General features: G+C 40.4%; 1 protein-coding gene across 1 annotated transcript in view; it reads left to right on the top strand.

Annotated features, from left to right (window-relative positions):
- The window catches only part of SH3RF1 (SH3 domain containing ring finger 1), a 153,010-nt gene that overhangs the window by 80,891 nt on the left and 53,864 nt on the right, over positions 1-18,255 (top strand). The window contains exons 3-4 of the mRNA XM_081137512.1: positions 16,276-16,551; positions 17,353-17,448. Coding sequence (XP_080993638.1) covers positions 16,276-16,551; positions 17,353-17,448 — 372 coding nt within the window. The remainder of the gene's footprint in view (positions 1-16,275; positions 16,552-17,352; positions 17,449-18,255) is intronic.

Genomic DNA, 18,255 nt, shown 5'->3' with positions numbered 1-18,255 from the left:
CAACCTGCTGTTAAGGCAGGTCTCCTGTAGTTTCCTGTACCTGTGTGAGTGTTTTTAAACAATGAAATGCACTAGTTTATGTTCATCCCAGTAAATATTTGTTCCATATCGATTATCAGTGAAAATCTTTCAAAATCTTATTTCATCCAGCATATTAGTTAGCTCTCCCTTCTAGGATTGTGCCACTAGCAAATTAATCATGCCCTAAACACCTTCATTCAAATTATTAGTAAAAGTGCTGGACATCCCAAAGGATAGACAGTTATAGAGCTTTGGGGCAACGTTACGGATCCCTCCATCCAGGTTACTTTCTGTTTCCTCGTTCATTTTACCAATGTCATAGTCAGTTTTGTGGCTACTATAATAAAATACCAGACCGGGTGGCTTAAACAACAGACACTTATTTCTTATAATCCTGGAGATTGGGAAGTTAAAGATCGAGGTTCCGGCAGATTTTTTTTATTGGTAAGGGCCTTCGTCCTGGCTTGTAGATGGCCATCTTCTTGCTGTGTGCTCACATGGCTTTTTCTTGGTGCACGTGTGTGGGGAGAGAGGAAGAGGAGACAAGCTCTCTGGTGTCTCCTCATATAGGGACCCTAATACCGTTGTAGGAGCTCCACCCTCCTGACCTCATCTAAACCTAATTACCACCCAAAGGCCCCGCCTCAAAGTACCATCACATTGGGGATTAGGGCTTCAACGTGGAGGACACAAACATTTTGTTCATGACAACCAACATGCAGTTCCTACAAACTTGCTAGTTACAGACGTAGGCCTATGATCCTACCTTGAACAAGACAAACTCACTGTCTTTTAGACCTTATGGTTTAGTCTTTTGGGGTTGGTGGGGAGAGACAATAAACAAGCCAACAAATGAATAATAAGTGTAACTTCAGGCAGAGATAAATGCCATGGGGGAAAAAAAAAAGTGAGTAGGGTTGAAAGTGCATGGTGAGACGATTATGGTGGGTGCTGGTTGTGTGAGGCTATGTTGCTATAGTTAGGAGAGGCTTGCTTGGGGTGACATTGGAGTAGAGACCTGAACAATGTGTGGAATAAGCCTGTAAAGAACATTGCAGGCTTAAGAAAAACAAGAGAGAGATCATGAGGCAGAAAGAGCCAGGAGTGGTCATGAGCAGCTACAAGGCCAATAGTTGTAGGCTAGCAGCAGTTGGATGGTAAGGGGTGAAAGAAATTGGAGAGAGAGAGCCAGAAAGTTAAACTGGGGCCAGATTTTATAAAGCCTTGGGAGCCATGGGAAGGAGCTTGTGTTTTATTTTAAGTGGGAGGGAAAACCATTGGGAGGTTTGCAGGCAAGATACTATGGACACCAGGTGTTAGGTGTTCAAGACTGGCAATATGGAGAGAGTGTAGCCTTGGCTTAGGCTGGTGGCACTGGAAGTTGTAAGATGTGGACTGGTTTAGGACATATTTTGAAGGTAGAGAACCAGCAGGCTTGCTGGATGTGGGATGTGGAAGAATGGGAATGGAGGCATCATGGGAATGCTCAGTTTTTATACCCAAGCAGCTAGGTGAGTGGTGGGGCCTTTTACCAAACAGGAAAAACTGGTAGAGGATCAGGCTTTAGTGGGGGCATGTGGAGGTCAAGAGGTCTCTTTCAGACAAGTCAACTTGGAGACGCCGAGAGACATTCAAGCAGAGAGGTGGAGGAGGCACTTGGAGCCCAGGGGAGAGGTTGCTGCGCAGGTCAGGCCCGGGAGACATCAATGTGTAGATCAACAGGTCTTAGCCCTTTATGTGAAAATCATTAAAGAGCTTTTTAAAAACCTATACTTCTGACTCAACCCCGGAAATTTTTATTTAATTGGTTTTGGGTAGGGCTTTAAAAGAAGAAGAAAAACTCCCTAGTTGATCCTAATAGGCAACCAGGGTTGGTAATAACTGGTATAAATGGGTTTAAAAGGAGGGAATAGATGAGATCCCCTTGGGAGTGAATTTAAAGAGAAAAGAGAAGCTGCCAGGACTAGAAGCTATATATCTATACCTATCTCTCTCTCTATATAAAATGACTCAGGGGAAATTAAAATGGAAGTATAATGCTATATATCCTTAAAGTCAGATTGATGGTAGGGGTGGGGATGCTCTTACATTTCTCAAAGACATTGTGAGAAAGAGAAATGGCTCTACTTTAAACATTTTAAAATCTTATCTCTGATTAATCAAGTTTTTGTGACTCTGGTTCTAAGAATTCATAGACTGTCCACTTGCTATCCTGCCCGCTCTTTAAAATGCTGCTTGTAAATGATCGAGTAACTGGTAGTCTGGATCACACTTTGATTTCCTAAGTTTGCATAAGTAGATACTTTAGAAGCTGACGTGTCAAGAGACTTCCGTGTATTTCACAAGTTAAGTAAACAGACCCCTCTTGATTGGAGAGAAGGTATTTACACTTTTATTTTCTCCAAAGCTAACACACTTCGCTCTCCAGGCTTCACTCGCAGTGTCTCAGGATCATCAACTCCTAGACATAAATTCCCAAGGTGATTAATCAGATCACAAGGTCTTGCAGAAGTGGGAAGCATGATTGTGGAGACAATTTATGTCTTTCCTTTTTTTTTCCTTTAAGAACAATTGGACTTACTGTATATATTTGTTCATTTTTTTATATCGAGTAAGGAAATTGGCACAGCAAACTAAAAAGTCCATATTTATTTTAAAGATAGAGTCTGAATAACAAGGGGTGGGTACATAGTGGAAATCTTACTGATGTTCTATTGATGTTAAAGTAATAGAGCCAGTTAGGAGTAACAGGGAATGGGAATAGGGGTGTGTATTTAGGTCTATCTTGTTTTTCTTTTCTTTTTCTTTTCAAAGCTGTTATGTGGTCAGTAAAGGAGGCTTCAATTGCATTTAAAATGCTTTATTTCTGAAGTTAGGTTTTGGGTACAGGGTTATCTTTTAAATTATTAATCTTCTTTGTATGTCTGAATTATTTAATAAACAAAATAATTTATTAAAATCTGTAGCGAGTACATTAGAATTTTACACACTGCATTCTTTTTTCTTAGACATTTTATTTCTAAAATTATACCTGCTCATGATAGAAAATGTATAACCACACAGAAGATTCTAAAGTAAAAATATCCCTCCTCTCATACCCTAGTGCTTTCCCCGAGCGAAGTGCTCTGTTCTTTAGTTTTTCTACCGGTTACCTTTCCAACCTCAAATAGTATATCTCTATTTTTATTTTTTAGGCTTCAACAATATCAATTTCAGGTACCAAGTGAAAAAATTTAGATTACTTCTGCATCCCACCTCTCCTTCCCTAACTCCTGATTTTTGTTCAGTACTGTATTTTTTTTTATGTTCTCAGAGTTTGCAACTTTCTATTCTGTAGGTATAATTAATTCTTCTTTGTGATGTGTGGAGATTGACTCTGAAAATTGAAACCTCATAAAAACAGCATTCGCAGTATTATGATTATATAAACACCCTTTACTGCAGTGTGCTTGGCTCCACAAAGAAGGAACCATGACCCATGTCACCAGATCCTGCCGCCTTGCAAGTGGGGCGAATCCAGCCTCTTAGTCCAGTGGCTCCTCTTTAAATTTCCTTTCCGTTTTCTTAGCCATCCGTGTTTCTTCTATCCCACGTCACCTCTCTAGGAGTCTTCTGTAGTTTTGTGGGGAAGGTAAGTGGGAGATACCTCCTTGGGTAAATTTTATTTTTCATTTGAAATGCGCAGGGGATAAGTTCTCTGAGATCTTATGTGTTCAAAAATATGGGGTTTTGCTTTATTTTGTTTTGTCTACACACTTATTTAACAGTTTAGCTGGCTAAGTTTTCCTAAGTCATGTTGTCTTAGAAATTTAAAGGCGTCTCTGTTTTCTATAATCCAATATTGCTACCAAGAAATCAGATTCCAGTTCCGTAATGGTAAACTCTTTGGCCCTAAATCTTTCAGATTTTTCTTATCTTTGGAGTTTTGAAATGTTATAAAATGTGTGTGAATATGAGTCCCCCTTTCCCCTATATTAATCCTGCTTGGTACTTACTGAGACTGTTGTAGTTGAGATTTTGGGTGTCTTTAGCTGAAGACAAATTTCTTTCATTACTTTATTTCTTTCATGATTCTTCTCCCCCTTATTGTCTCTATTCCCTTTTCTTCTTTTATGAAATTCACTTTAGATGGCTATTGGACCTTTTTAGAGTTATCTTTCATTTCTCTTAACTTTAAAATTTTTTCATCTCTGTCTTTTTTCCCTATGTTATGGGATATATACTTCCTGAGGAGGGTCACCACCATGTCTTTTAGCCGTACCCTATATATTTTTCAATCCAGCCTTTGAAATTTTTTTGATTCCACTTGCTTTCATTCTTCTAGAAGTTCCTAAAATTTTTCTACTATACTAGAAAATAAACCATAGAAGGTCCCCCCCCCCCCTATTTTCTAGACCTTCTATGGTTTTATTTTTTAAAAGAATGCTTTTTGTTATTTCAATTTGACCCTGGGAGGGAGGCCACTCAGGCAATGAAATGCATGTGTTTAGCCCACCGCTGCAAACTACTGCCTTGATTTAAGCCTCTCCTTTGATTTCCTTGCCTAGGTCAGGTATAATAACAAAAAATACAAGCAGACCCCATGTCAGTCCCCTGACCTTTTGTTTGGTTGGTACATATAGGCAGATAGCATTTGGGCCACTAAAATTTCCTAAGCAGAATTCCTTCGAGTGGGACACCTGACGTAGGTGGCCAACTTGAACAGAGGTGCAAGATGAGTGGAGAAACTTCTTCCTCTTTCTCAGAGTTGTCTAGTAGGTCAGAAGAACAGTTGTTTAGAAGGAGAGACTGATGTAATTCAGTTGGCATAAGAGACTATCCCTGCCCTTGGAGGGTTTCAGTCTGGTAGGGCTATTAGTTAAGTACACAAATGTATATAATAAAAGGTACAATAAAGTCAACAGAACTATAAACAAAACCTTCTGGGGTTCAAAAGAAGGTTTTCCTTCTTTTGGGAAATTAGGAGTTGCTTGGAAAATGTGGTATTTGAATTGTGTCTTGAAAGGTGAATGGATTTCTGACAAGAGGATATGAGGTGTGGGAAAGAGGGCTCTTTGGTTGGAGAGTGGCAGAGAAAAGTCCCAGGGGTGGGAGAAGAGAGACCATATTACAGGAGCTAGAGGGAAGTTAGTTTAGTTAGACTATTGAATACTTGTTGGAGAGGAGTGTGAGGTATTTGATAAAACAGTTTGGGGTCAGAATGTGGGCATCTTAAGTGCCAAACAGGATTGGAACTGAGTTTGTTAGAAAGAGAATTAGAAAAAGTTGATCAGACATGAGCTGGTAAATTGACATTTTTAAGAAGATGAATCTGGCAGATCTCCGTAGGATGGAATGAATTAAGAGGCAGCAGAAAAGCAGTCATCTCATGATTCTGTGCCATGTGTTGGGCTGTCAGGATACAAAAATGAATGAGATCCAGTCCCTGCCCTCCAGTTGCTCACAGCCCGGTGAACATTGAAAAACTAGTTGCTTTGCCCAAAGAAACGTTTAGTTAAATAATTTTTTTAAACATACAGATGTAGTATATCATACGAGTAGTCATTTTAAAACTGTAATTTAATCTGATGCTATAACCATCTCAGATTATCAGTTTTCTCATTGTCAGATTTTCTATGATTATGAATATAGGTAGAAGGATATTCTTCTGCAATATGTACTAAATGCTTAATAAAAGTAATCTCAGATGTACACATGTGGAATCTTGATTAATTTTATATTCTTTGCTACATATTAAATCACCTAGAAGTATAAAAAATAATATATCACTTATATATAATGGTTATGTTGGTTAAAAATACCATACCTGTAATTTGTAACCTACTGTCTATTTAAAGAAAATAGTTGCATTTGGGCTTGTCAGGACTGGCTTAGTTAATAAATCTTTTCCCTTTAAGTTTTTCTTATTTCTTACTTTTGGTAATTAGTATACTTGAATTTGAATACTTCTCTGTTTTTGGAGGGGAGCTTCAATAAAACTGCTTGTTTTAAAATAACTATTGGTAAAATTATTTATTGCAAATGGCTTTTTTTTTCTTTATAGTAGCATTTCTTGGACAGTCGTGTAATGGACAAATTAGAAAGTTAAGGCAAAGTGTTTTCTAGCCACACTCATTTTAGTACCTCAGGGTATTTGCAAGTGTTTTTTAAGCATCATTTTACAAAAGACTTAATAAAAGGTGAAATAGCTTAGTTGAAACAACTATAAGATTGTCTCTACATTCAGTTAATACTTTTTAAAGCCAAAATTTCAAAACATATGCATGTTTTTAATAAAAAGACTTAATTATATTTTAATGACCTTCATTCTACCCTATGGGTTTCACAGGATTGGTTTTATATCCTTATAATCGATTTATTTCGAAGTAAGAGGGTGTTATTCAGTCATCACTATGTGAACTTCACATTTAATTGACTAGCAGAACACTCCTTTGAAGAGTAGGAACAGTAAAACACACATTATGTATTACTTTTTCAACATGAGCAAAAACAGATAAAAGACAGCTTAGTGTGCTTGATCACAGCTGAGCTTGCCGCTTTTTTTCCTAACAAGATTGTAATAGGTTGTGATAGACTTTGGAGTATTGAAGCTGGCTTGAGTTTATTTGATTTCTGCAGGCTAATTCATGTTCTCAGTTCCCCCCCAAATGTCCCCTTCCTGCTCACTCTTCTGTACCTCATCACTACCCTTATTCTTGAGATTCCACTCCTAACAAAGAAAGAACAAAATCATCAAGACTGAAATTATTCTTTCAAATGGTCTGATTGCCAAAGAAATCATAATATTATTAGAGATCATAAGTTGTAAGCTGTTTCTTTGCTTTTGGGCAGAACCGAACTTGTGAAACTGTCCTATTTTTAAAAGTCTCCAGTGAAAGATATTATAATCCATTGTAATATTTAACTCCCTTCACCATCAGGAAATTCCTTTATCCTGTTTAAATAATGCACACATTGATTTAAGCCTGTACTGTATTTTTTTTCTTCAGTGAACATGAAGCTGACTTACTTTCCCTGTGTAAGACTTTTCATTGCACTTGAGGACTTACTTTAATACTACCCACTAATATATTGCAGTTTCTGCAGCTTGTCTGTCATAATATTTTCCAGACACTTATATCATCTATATCTGTCCCCACTGAATACACTGCAGTTTTCCATTCCCTTTGTTTATGGGATTCAGAATCTACCCTGGACATCTAGTGAGAGACTGACTCATAGTAAATGTAGGGTCAGATTGTGGCAGAAGCCCTACGTTACGGATATCCATTTCTGTTCCTCAGTGATGGATTTCCTTTTGGGAAAGGAGCCATCTTTCTAGGCACTAATCTCTATACTTCTGAACTTCAGATTTCTTGTTTTTCCAGTTTGCCATTCTTTTGATTGCCAGTGCAGCTTGTTATCTCTGTAGTGCTTTTATATCTTTTCCTCCACGTGGATACGCAGTCACATACCTGCTATATGTGGTCATTTCTAACTTTTTTTCCCTAGTGCTGCTCCTGGTTTATTTCTAAACGTTTTAATATTGAGGTAAAATTTACGTATGTGATTGCAGTTCTTAAGTGTGGAATGTATTAAGTTTTGACACATTTCTTCTTCTTAATAACCAACATCCCAGTCAAGATGTAGATTACAATAGTCTCCCTTTTTCCAGAGGGGATATATTCCAAGACCCCGGTGGATGCCTGAAACTGCAGATAGTACCAATCCCCAAGTATACTATGTTTTTTCCTATATATACATATCTGTGATAAACTTTGATTTCTAAATTAAGCACAGTAGGAAATTAACAATAATACCTAATAATATAATAGAACAATTATAACAATATAATGTGATATATATACACACACACTAAACCGGCAATTGAATTAGACCAAGCCTTTCCTGCCCTTTTTGTTTAATATTAAAACCTGCTCCCACATACCCTTCTCCCTCTGTGTTTCTCACTCTCTCCACCTTCCTGGGCCTCTGTAAGGATTAGATAAGGGCCATACAGATGGTTATTCCTCCCTGTCTAGTCCCGCATCACCAGGGGCAGATGGGAGGCTTAGGCAGGGGTAAGGAAAGGGCAGGTGCCTTGCCAGGAACCAAGCTGTTTTCCAAGTAGATAGAAACTTGACCTTTTACCAGGAATTATCCCTCTTTCTGCCTTAAGTTCTTAAGATGGTGGCTCAAGTTACTGCAGGGAATTTTCCCAGTAAATTTTCCTGCTCTCTGCGAAATACTATTGTAATTATTAAATATGTAGTGAAATAGAAAACTAACATTCAGGGCAATGGGTGGTATGAATTTCCTGCATTTCAGTTCAGCGATTGCATTCTCAATGGCTGTGTTCCCTTAGAGAAATGAGTAAGATTTGTTTTCTGTAATGATTTGTCTGTCTGTTGAATACTCCCTTTTTAAGGCCATCCAAGATAAAAGCCATATATCATTTTCATGACTATTTCCTCATAACTCCCAAATGAGTCTGTAAGGAAAATATTTGTTTGCTGTGGTTTGCCGCATAATGTGTTTCACATTTTTCAAATGCCTACAATTTGCTTAGTACAAAGCACTCAGCTGCCCATTTCCAGAATATATTGTTTCCAGAGTATATGGAAGTGGACACCACTGAGCAGTACTGGCTCTCATTTCCCCGGGTTTTTCTGTGCCACCTTTGCATGCCCCAGGTTTCCCGGCAATCTGAGGGAGTGGGAATAATGTTCCTCCATCAATATTCCTGCTCCTCTCGTGTCTCAGTGTCAAATATCCACCAAATCCTGTGTACCATAGGAGGCACTAAGGACAGTTTCAGAAGCAGAAGCTAACGGTCTGCTATTCAGAGAGAGTACCAGACACATAATACACTAGCCTATATTGGGCAATATATTCAAAGCTGCTGAGCCTGACTATCCATAGAACTGTTCAGGTTGCTTTTTCTCTGGATATGGTATTTTTCTACTTAGGTGTCCACATCTTAGCATTCAGCACATTAGGGATAACATTGAAAAAATATGTATTTTTTTAATTGATTTTTAGAGAGAAAGGGAGAAGGAGAGAGAGAGAAACATCGATGTGAGAGAGAAACATTAACTGGCTGCCTCCTGCATAACCCCTACTGGGGATGGAGCCCGCAACCCCGGCGTGCACACTGATCGGAAATCAAACCGGCAACCTTTCAGTGTGCAGATGATGCTCAACCAACTGAGCCAGGCCAAGGCAAGATAACATTTTTTCATTTATTCCTCTAGTAAGAATTTACTTATAGACACCAAGCTCGGTGAAAGAAATGCAGCGTAATTATCAACTGCAGCTGTATAATGATACATAAGCAAATGCTGGGAACTCTGGAGGTAGGAAGGTGGAGGGAGACATGGGCTGTTCTTGGTGAATTTTGGTGCAGGCATGTCTTAGTCCATTTGGGCTGTGATAGTAAAATACCACAGATTGGGTGGGGCTTCTAAAGAACAGAAATTATTTGTCACAGTTCTGGAGGCTGGGGCGTCCAGGATCAAGGCACAAGCATGGTTGAGTTCTGGGGAAGGCCCTTTTCCTGCTTCATAGCTGGCACCTTCTCAGTGTGTCCTCACAGGTAAAACCAGAGAGCTCTGTGGGCTCTCCTTTATAAGATACTAATCCCATTCATAAGGGCTCCAGCCTCATTACCTAATCACCTCCCAGAGGCCTCACCACCAAACATCATCATCACCTTTGGAGATTAGGACATCAATACATGAATTTGTGCGGAGACACAAGCATTCAGGCAATAGCAAGGAGGAATGGCATGTTTGAGGTTGGAGGTGATGACAGCAGCCTGGTTCGCTTGTTGAGTGTGGAAAGTATGAAGCAGGACAATTAGTCCACATGGAGGGCTATAAAACTCACAGTTTAGAACACGAATTTGGTTGAAGAGGTAATTGGGAATCGTTTCCAGATTGTCAAGACATGGGTGATGTAGATAAGGAATTATTTTTGATACTGTGGTTATATTTTGCTGGTCCCCTTCCTACCTCTCAATCTTGGGCAGTTTTATCCCCTAAGTATGAGTATTTCCTTAACAATGTCACTTAGTTCACTTCTCTCCCTACAACATTGCCTTCCAAACTGCTCCTGGGTGTGCCCTCAGGGTCTCCTGGGCAAGCAGGAGAGAACCAAGGAGATGACCATGCCTGACTACACCCCACCCATACATTTACCTGTTCGCTATATTGTGGTTCATAGAAGAGAATTTAACAAAGAGACTAAGATCATTTTTTTCTTAAGTTGGAAAACTCTGCTCTTTATTTTCTCTCTGATGTTTGAACATAACCTTTTGACCTCAACTAAGTGCATTTATATTTGGTTAAGTATTTGACTATTGTGGGAGGATGGGATTCTCAGTCCCTTCTGATACTGCTCTGAAAAATAACTATAATATTCATCCTAGATGTTTGTTATATTGAAGTTGAAATATTTCAAGTGATGTTTCAATAATATTTGAGTGATGATCCAACCTAGACAGCTTGAGAATGATATTTAAGACTTATGAACTATTAAAGCATCAGTATTTTTATGAAATACTGTTATTATATCCTGGTAGATATTTTACTTTATAGGGAAAAGCCAACATGTATTTTGTTGTACAAAGGACATTTAAAAAAAATCCTTTCCTCTACTCATTTTTCCATTTATTATACTCGGTGTGCAGTACTTCCCATTACTATGATTTCCTTGTGCCTCAGTTCTTTCTGGATAGTTTTTGAAAGTCAAGTTGGAATCAGCCAGAGTTTGTGCCAGTTTAGATATAACTAAATTACTAAATTATACACATTTTATTGCTGTTCCCATGACAAGAGTATCTTCTAGATATATTCTTTTTAGTAGGTCATTGAATCTTTTTTACTTTATGGAGCAGTAAGAAATGCATGAAGGAATTTGAATTTCAGGAGGCCTTCTTGCATTTATATCTGAGCATTGGCATTTAGAGTCTATAAAATAAATTGGCAGTGAATGTTTTATTTACCTGTTAGACTCTCAGCTAGATCATCAAGTAGTACTTTGCCAGATATATTGGGATACACTGGATGGTACAGAAATGGAGTGTAAAGCATTTAATCAAAAATATTTGTGTGCCGATCTCATGAGGATTTTAATGTCAGACAAAATACCTGTACCTGTAACATAGAAGCAAAATGTATTTGAAAAATAAAACGGGCTCACTGTCATATGTATTCTTTTTGGCTAAAATAGTCACTATTGATCGGAAAGTATTTTAGATTAAGAATCGTCACACCGCCTCACCTGTCTAAATCGCCAAGTGTTTTGATAAAGCTGGCAGCGTGAGTGACAGCTGCAAGCCCAAGGTTAGACTGCGGAGTTGGTTTCTCTCTGGCTTTCTCTCCTTTTAAGCCTCCCTTTCATGTGTAGCCAAGTGAAATGTAAGCTCGGCAGCTCCTCGGGGGCCTTGGCCTGATGAGAGGATGCAGAAGAAAGGCAGCAGTTTGGAAAAGCCTGCGGGAGGCACTGAGGGCAAAGGGCCCCGGTGCTGACACGACTCCCAGACCTTTCTAAGGAGATGAATGAGAAGGCAGTGCCTCCCTGAGCTCTGGGTGTATTTCACCCGCAAGGGTAGTCCTAGGCTATCAAACCAATTGTTTTGGCATCCTTCAGATGTTGCGAAAGAAAAATACATTCTTTTATTGTTCTTCCAAGTCGTTAACCGTTTATCCTTAATCATCTGCAATCTGCGTGGGAATAAGTCTTTTAAAGATCACTGAACTTGGCTTGATTTGAAATCAGTGTAGAATTCATTTCATTTAATGTGGGAAACCTTCTTTTGAGAAACTTGACACAGACGGGCTTCGTAGCCTCTTAGAATTGAATTGAAAAAGAACACCATAGAAAAACACAGCCAGATGCACAAATGCCTGCTCATGGGTTAGATTGCCATGAGCGTTATGACTCTTTCTCTGCGGTTATTGTTCATCGAAATAACATCAGCAAGTCAGTGTGAATGAACGAATTTCAGGTAGCAGCCACAGGGATGTAACTGGGCTAACCATAATGTGTGCCACTGTGAATAAGTTTTATCCTTGCCGCTCCTTGTGTTAAGTGTGTTTGATGATTTTTGGAACACTTAATAGATTTGCTTTGGTGGAAGAGTTAGTAAGACTGTTAGCCCACTGGTGTGTAGACGTGATCTGTGAAGAAATAAATTCCTTCAGTTCCCACGTCAGCGTATCACAAAAGAACCACACTGTGGGTTGTTTGGAATTTTACAGATCTCCTCAAGGAGCAGTTCAGACTGGTTTCTGAGAGTGCTAAATCAGTATCTCGGTGCATGGATTTGGCTGGCATGGATTTGGGCAGAGTGGGCCAAACAGAGCTAATTGAGGTGGGGAAGAAATCTAGAGAACAGGCAGTAATGGTGAATAGAGTTATTTGTCACCGAGTTTGTAATAGGATTTTCAATTAATTCATGCAGGCATCCAATGCCTTACATTAGCCCTGTCAAGATGAACTACAGCCACATCTAAAACGCCATCCCCTATTAAACGGTGCATGTCCGTGAATTTGTAATTTCTTCTGTTCAACCAGAAGATGAATGGATTCCACTCTGAAAACAAATGTGTGCTTCAGAAGTGCACATTTTGCAATCCCGAGCACTTCCTAGGAGGAACATTCTTTGCATTGTTCTACAGTGAACATGTATTAAAATGTAATTGCTATGTGAATTTGTCCAAAAAGAAAGGCGTGCAGCTGCATGGAGACAAATGCATTTTCAGGTGCCGTGTTTCACTGGCGAACAGGCTTTTTTCATTCTGGGTGATGACGACGATGATGATAGTTCACGCATGTAGCACTTGCTGCCTGCTGGTTTTCATAGCTGCTTGCTGCAGTGGTTTTCATACATTCACTCACTCAATCCTCACAACAACCCAGATGAAGAAAATGAGGCACAGAGAGGTTACCCTGCTCAAGATTACACAGCTAGTAAGTGGCTGAGCTGGGATTCAAACCCAGGCATTTATTTCTGGAGTCTGGGCTCCCAACAGGTGCCCTGTGCTGCCCGATCATGGTCCCATCAGCTATGTTCCAATAGTTGGTTTACTGTAGTAGTTATCAGTGCTTGGTCTCTGGCTCGATCACTCTTGCTCTGTCTTTCTCTCTCTCTCAAAGTAATATTTATTGCTGTGTTTATTTACTGTTATTTCCTCAAACCTCTCTTGGGAAATATTGTTAAACTGTGGTAACCAGACTTTGGGAAATACATAATAAAGAAGAGAATGTAGTGAGGCATCTCTGTGAGAGTAGACAGATTAGAATCTTTCCACAAAGTTGGACACCTCGTGGAATATCACCCAAATGCACAGGACTGTGAAGCACCAGAGTTCCTGATGGGCATTTCCCTTCTGGGGAAGCCAAAGGGCACAGCAGGATTGTTTACAAGATTAAATCAAGGATGGGCAACAGGAGTCGGGCCATTAGAGGCAGGATCTTAAGGCAGGGTCCAAAAGTCAGAGAGCACATGAGGGTCCCAGGACTTCTGGAAGGCTCAGCTCCTGTCTTCCGGGATATTGGCCTCTGCAGCAGTTCTAATTAACCAAACACAACATCATACAGGCCAAGCCAAGACAAGACGACTGCCAATAGCATGTTGGGATCCAGGAATTGTCTCTTCCTCTTCAGCCAAACAAAAAAAAGTTTGGCTTTTATAAGTAGGTCAGACTCTAAATCTCTGACTAGAAACCAAACTTTTTTTTAAAAACTATATTATGAAGTTTTGTTGCCATCCAAGGTATAAAACTTTGATCCACTTTTTTTATGGGGGCGGGGGCTCGGGAGAGGGTAGTAATAGGAGCAATGCTCCCTATTGCTGTATTTCACTGGAAAGAGTAAACTTAAAAAAACGATTCCAGCTAGTTCGGGCCTGTGCTTTGCACAGAGCTGTCAGCCTGCCAGCCCACTTCCTGTCCGGTTCCCACCCTGCTGCCAGACTCATCTGCCTGGCGCGGAGATCTCGTGGCTCTCGCTGCTTCCAGCCTGGGAGTGGCTTGTCACTGCCCGAAGGACATGGCGCCCACTCAGCACTCTCCATTAGCGAGCTCTGCCTACCTCCCCTGTACTCTATACTCCGTAATCCGTCTCCGGGAGCACCGCGCTCTTTATAGAGCCCCACTCCCGCCGCACGGCACGCTCCGGGTCTCTGCAGGTGCTGGCTCCTCTGCCCGGAGCGCCCTCCCTGTTCCCTTTCATGCTTCACCCCAGCTTTGCCTGGCTGACTCCCCTGTATCCTTTAATTGGCTCAGGTGTCACTTCCTCCGGGAAGTGTTTCATTTTCCCACCCACCAAAGACCTGCGCTTTCTGCTCCTCTGTCATCTCTCTGTCATCACATTCTGTATCCTTGCATAAGTTGATCAGTGCATTCCCTACACTGTATTATTATTATTATTATTTCTAACATCTTATCCCTTAAGGATAAGAACCCGGCCCTATTCCTCTTTAAATTCTCAGCACGAGCCCTGGCTGGTATGGCTCAGTGGTTAGAGCGCTGGCTGGTGTACCAAAGGGTCTCGGGTTCGATTCCCGGTCAAGGGGCAGGTAGGTACCTGGGTTGCTGATTTGATACCCACCCTCAGTCCAGGCACGTGTGCGGGAGGCAACCAATAGGTGTGTCTCTCCCACATCAATGTTCCTCTTCCTCTCCCTCCCTCTCTCTCTCTCTCCCCCTCCCCCCCATTCCCTCCATCCCATTCTCTCTACGAAAAAATCAATGGAAAAAAATATCCTCGGGTGGGGATTAACAAAAAATAAAATAAAATTCTCAGCACTGGCATGTTGCCTGGGGAAAAGGAAGAGCTCAATACATGTTTTCTGGGTGAATGAATAAGTACACGAAAAGCAGGAGCCCAGTAATCTCATTCAGCGAATTACCATGAGTATGTTTGATTTGTCATTTAGTCTTCAAATCAGCGATAGGCAGCAGCGTCCCAGAGAGGCCAGAGCTCTCCTTAAAGTGACAGCTAATGCTCAAGAATGGGTACCTCCAATGCCATTGGGAAATATCGTATTTATCCCATTTGATGATTAGATTGCCTTGGGGACACACACACATTTTCTCAAACCTGCCATTTAAAATTGTAATGCAATGCAGTAACATTTAAAACCTCAAACGGTATGTTAGCATACCGGCCTAACAGTGCTCTGTAACTTGGAAGGTACAAAGTCAAATCTTTGTACAGATTTTTTGCAGATTGTAAAAGACTGTACGATTACAGATGATAAACTCTGAGAGGGCAGTGGCTGTGGCTGTCTCACTCACTGTTCTATTCCAGACCCTGGCACATAGTAGACACTCAATAAATACTTGAGTTCATGAGAGAATAGGGCCAACTGTCCACATTAAAAGCAGTTGGGGAAGTTTTGCCCAAAGCCAAACTCTGATTCTTTTTTTTTAATAATATGTTTTTATTGATTTCAGAGAGAGGAAGGGAGAGGGAGAGAGAGAGAAGCATCAGTGATAAGAGACAATCATTGATCGGCTGCCTTCTGCATGCCCCCTACTGGGGATTGATCCCTCAACCCAGGCATTTACCCTACCAGGAATCAAACTGTGACCTCCAGGTTCCTTGCTGGATGCTCAGCCATTGAGCCACACTGGCTGGGCCAAACTCTGATTCTTAACGACCAAGTTTAAGAGCAGTCAGTAAATGAATGAATTGTGCTTCTATTTAAATTTTTCTTCTCAGTGCTTATCATTTATCCTGCTAAATAAAGTAGCTACTATTGGACAGTAAGTTTGTTTCTTACGAGTTTTTGAATTTTACACCAGGGAGCCAGACTCAGCAGTTGTATTTCCATGTATTAAATACCCCAAATAAACCCCAGTAAATTAGACTTAGGAGTAGAAGGCCAAATCACAGAAGGTGCATGGGTAGTCTTCTCTTCTTATTTCAGTGTGACATTGGTTTGTTTGCTATTTTTTTTTTGGTGAGACACATGTATAGTTGTGTGTTTTTTTATGTAAGATTTTTTTTCTTGGACAGTGTGTTAGTTTGACCTTGGCTTAAAAGTAATGATAACATGCATATATGCACAACCCAGGGACACGGACAATGGTGGGGAGAGGGACTGGGGAGGGGGGTGGGACGGGGTGGAGTGGGTCATTGGGGAGAAAAAGGGACATCTGTATTATTTTAAACAAAAATAAACAAAACAAATAATGATAACACAGTTACATTTTCAGACACTTTGGGGACATTTTCTCATGAAGACTCATCTCTTTCTTTCAGGGTATACCTCAGTTACCATGTGCCAAAGCGTTATACAACTACGAAGGGAAGGAGCCCGGAGACCTTAAATTCAGCAAAGGCGACATCATCATTCTCCGGCGACAAGTGGATGAAAATTGGTACCACGGGGAAGTCAATGGGGTCCATGGCTTTTTCCCCACTAACTTCGTGCAGATTATCAAACCGTTACCTCAGCCCCCACCTCAGTGCAAAGCGCTTTATGACTTTGAGGTGAAAGATAAGGAAGCAGATAAAGACTGCCTTCCCTTCGCAAAGGTAAGGGCGGGCGGGCTGAGTCCCGCGTCCGGGCAGGGTGGCTTGCGTTTCATTTTGCAAAAAAGGACAACAGTTCTATGGGAACTCTGCCACTGTGCTTTTAAAAATACCTGGAAGCAGTCTTCTTAAAGTCCCACAGAAAGGAGTTTTGTGCTTGGATTGCTCAGTATGAAAGGTGATTTCAGTGGATGCTCTACGTGGTATCATTTTCATATTTAGAGCCTAAATTTAATTCTAAGATACTGTACAGGGTATGCGTACCGCTCAGGGGTTTTAATTCACTAAATTATGAACAACAAAATGAAACAGCATTGCTTCCCTATTTTCTATGTAAATTCCTTTGCTGGAAAGCACACAGGAATATACTGAATTGATAATACCTGTGTGCTTTGAAATTATAAGTAGGATATTGTGTTTTATGTAAAGGAAAAGAGTGGGATGTGCATTTAAATGGGTATTTGGTGTATTTTCAGAGAGAAAGTGAGGAGAGCCTGAGAATCCATCTAAAACAGAGGTTGGAGAGGCTGGGTACCATTTGAGGTTGCCGTTTGTGGATCTAGTAAACAAAGTGAGCAGCCAACCCTTGTATAGGAGGGGTTCCTAGTTTAACAGCTTTCTGAAAGGGCACCAAGTTGACAGAAAGTTACCATTTAGTTCATCAAAACATTGGATTCATGCACAAAAGATATGTCATAGTGTTTTTATTCATGTACTCTTAAAACTCTAGTCCCTTTATTGAAAAGGAAAATTAAGTGGCAAGCTTGATGGGATCAGGCACACTAATGTTTATTGTTTCTTTAGGACGATGTTCTGACTGTGATTCGCAGAGTGGATGAAAACTGGGCTGAGGGAATGCTGGCAGACAAAATAGGAATATTTCCAATTTCATATGTTGAGGTAAGTTAATCTGTAGGCTCGTATATCATGTTAGTATTCAGCTTAGCAAATACATCTTAAATATGCCCTTAGAGTATTAAGAAGCCCTAATAACCATTTTGCAATATAGACATATTAAATCATTATGTTATGTACCTTACAAAAATACACGTTGTATGTCAGTTATATCTCAGTAAAACAGGGAGGAGGGGGGACACAAAAACCTAGTCTATTAAAAAAATGATGTCCTTGCCCTGGCTGGGTGGCCCAGTTGGTTGGAGCGTCATCTGTACACCAAAAGGTTGAGGGTTCCATTCCCAGTCGGGGCGAATATGGGAGGCAACTGAGTGTCAATGTTTCTCTCTCTCTCTCTCTCTCTCTATCTATCTCTCTATCTCCTTTCCCTTCCCTAAAATCAATAAAAACATATCCCTGGGTGAGTATAATAATAATAATAATAATAATAATAATAATAACAAATGTCCTCACAGCACAAAGCACTGGGAATGCACTCTTCCAGATCACTGGATAGTTTAGGAAGAATTCCTCCATCCTGCACCACGGTAACTAAAGATTATGAGACTGTGAAATCTTTGAAACCCTTCACTCTGTGCCCCTGCTGAAAGCGTCCCTGTGTCTTGTGAAATGTTACTGTTATGCTTCCTGCCAGCACCTGCACTGTTTCCAGGTGCTCTATGCCATTTGCCAGCTTGGGGTTCAGAAGGTTGACCAAGTTCCTGAGTAAGGTGGAAGTTGAGTGTGTCTGTTTATTTGTTGACTTGTTGCTTTTATTATCTGCCCCATCATCAGAATGAGAATAGTGATTTT

Source organism: Miniopterus schreibersii, assembly GCF_964146895.1.
Source record: "Miniopterus schreibersii genome assembly, chromosome: 4".
Classification (NCBI taxonomy): Eukaryota; Metazoa; Chordata; class Mammalia; order Chiroptera; family Miniopteridae; genus Miniopterus; species Miniopterus schreibersii.
Note: the sequence above shows the minus strand (reverse complement) of the source record. Positions and strands in the feature narration are given on the sequence as shown.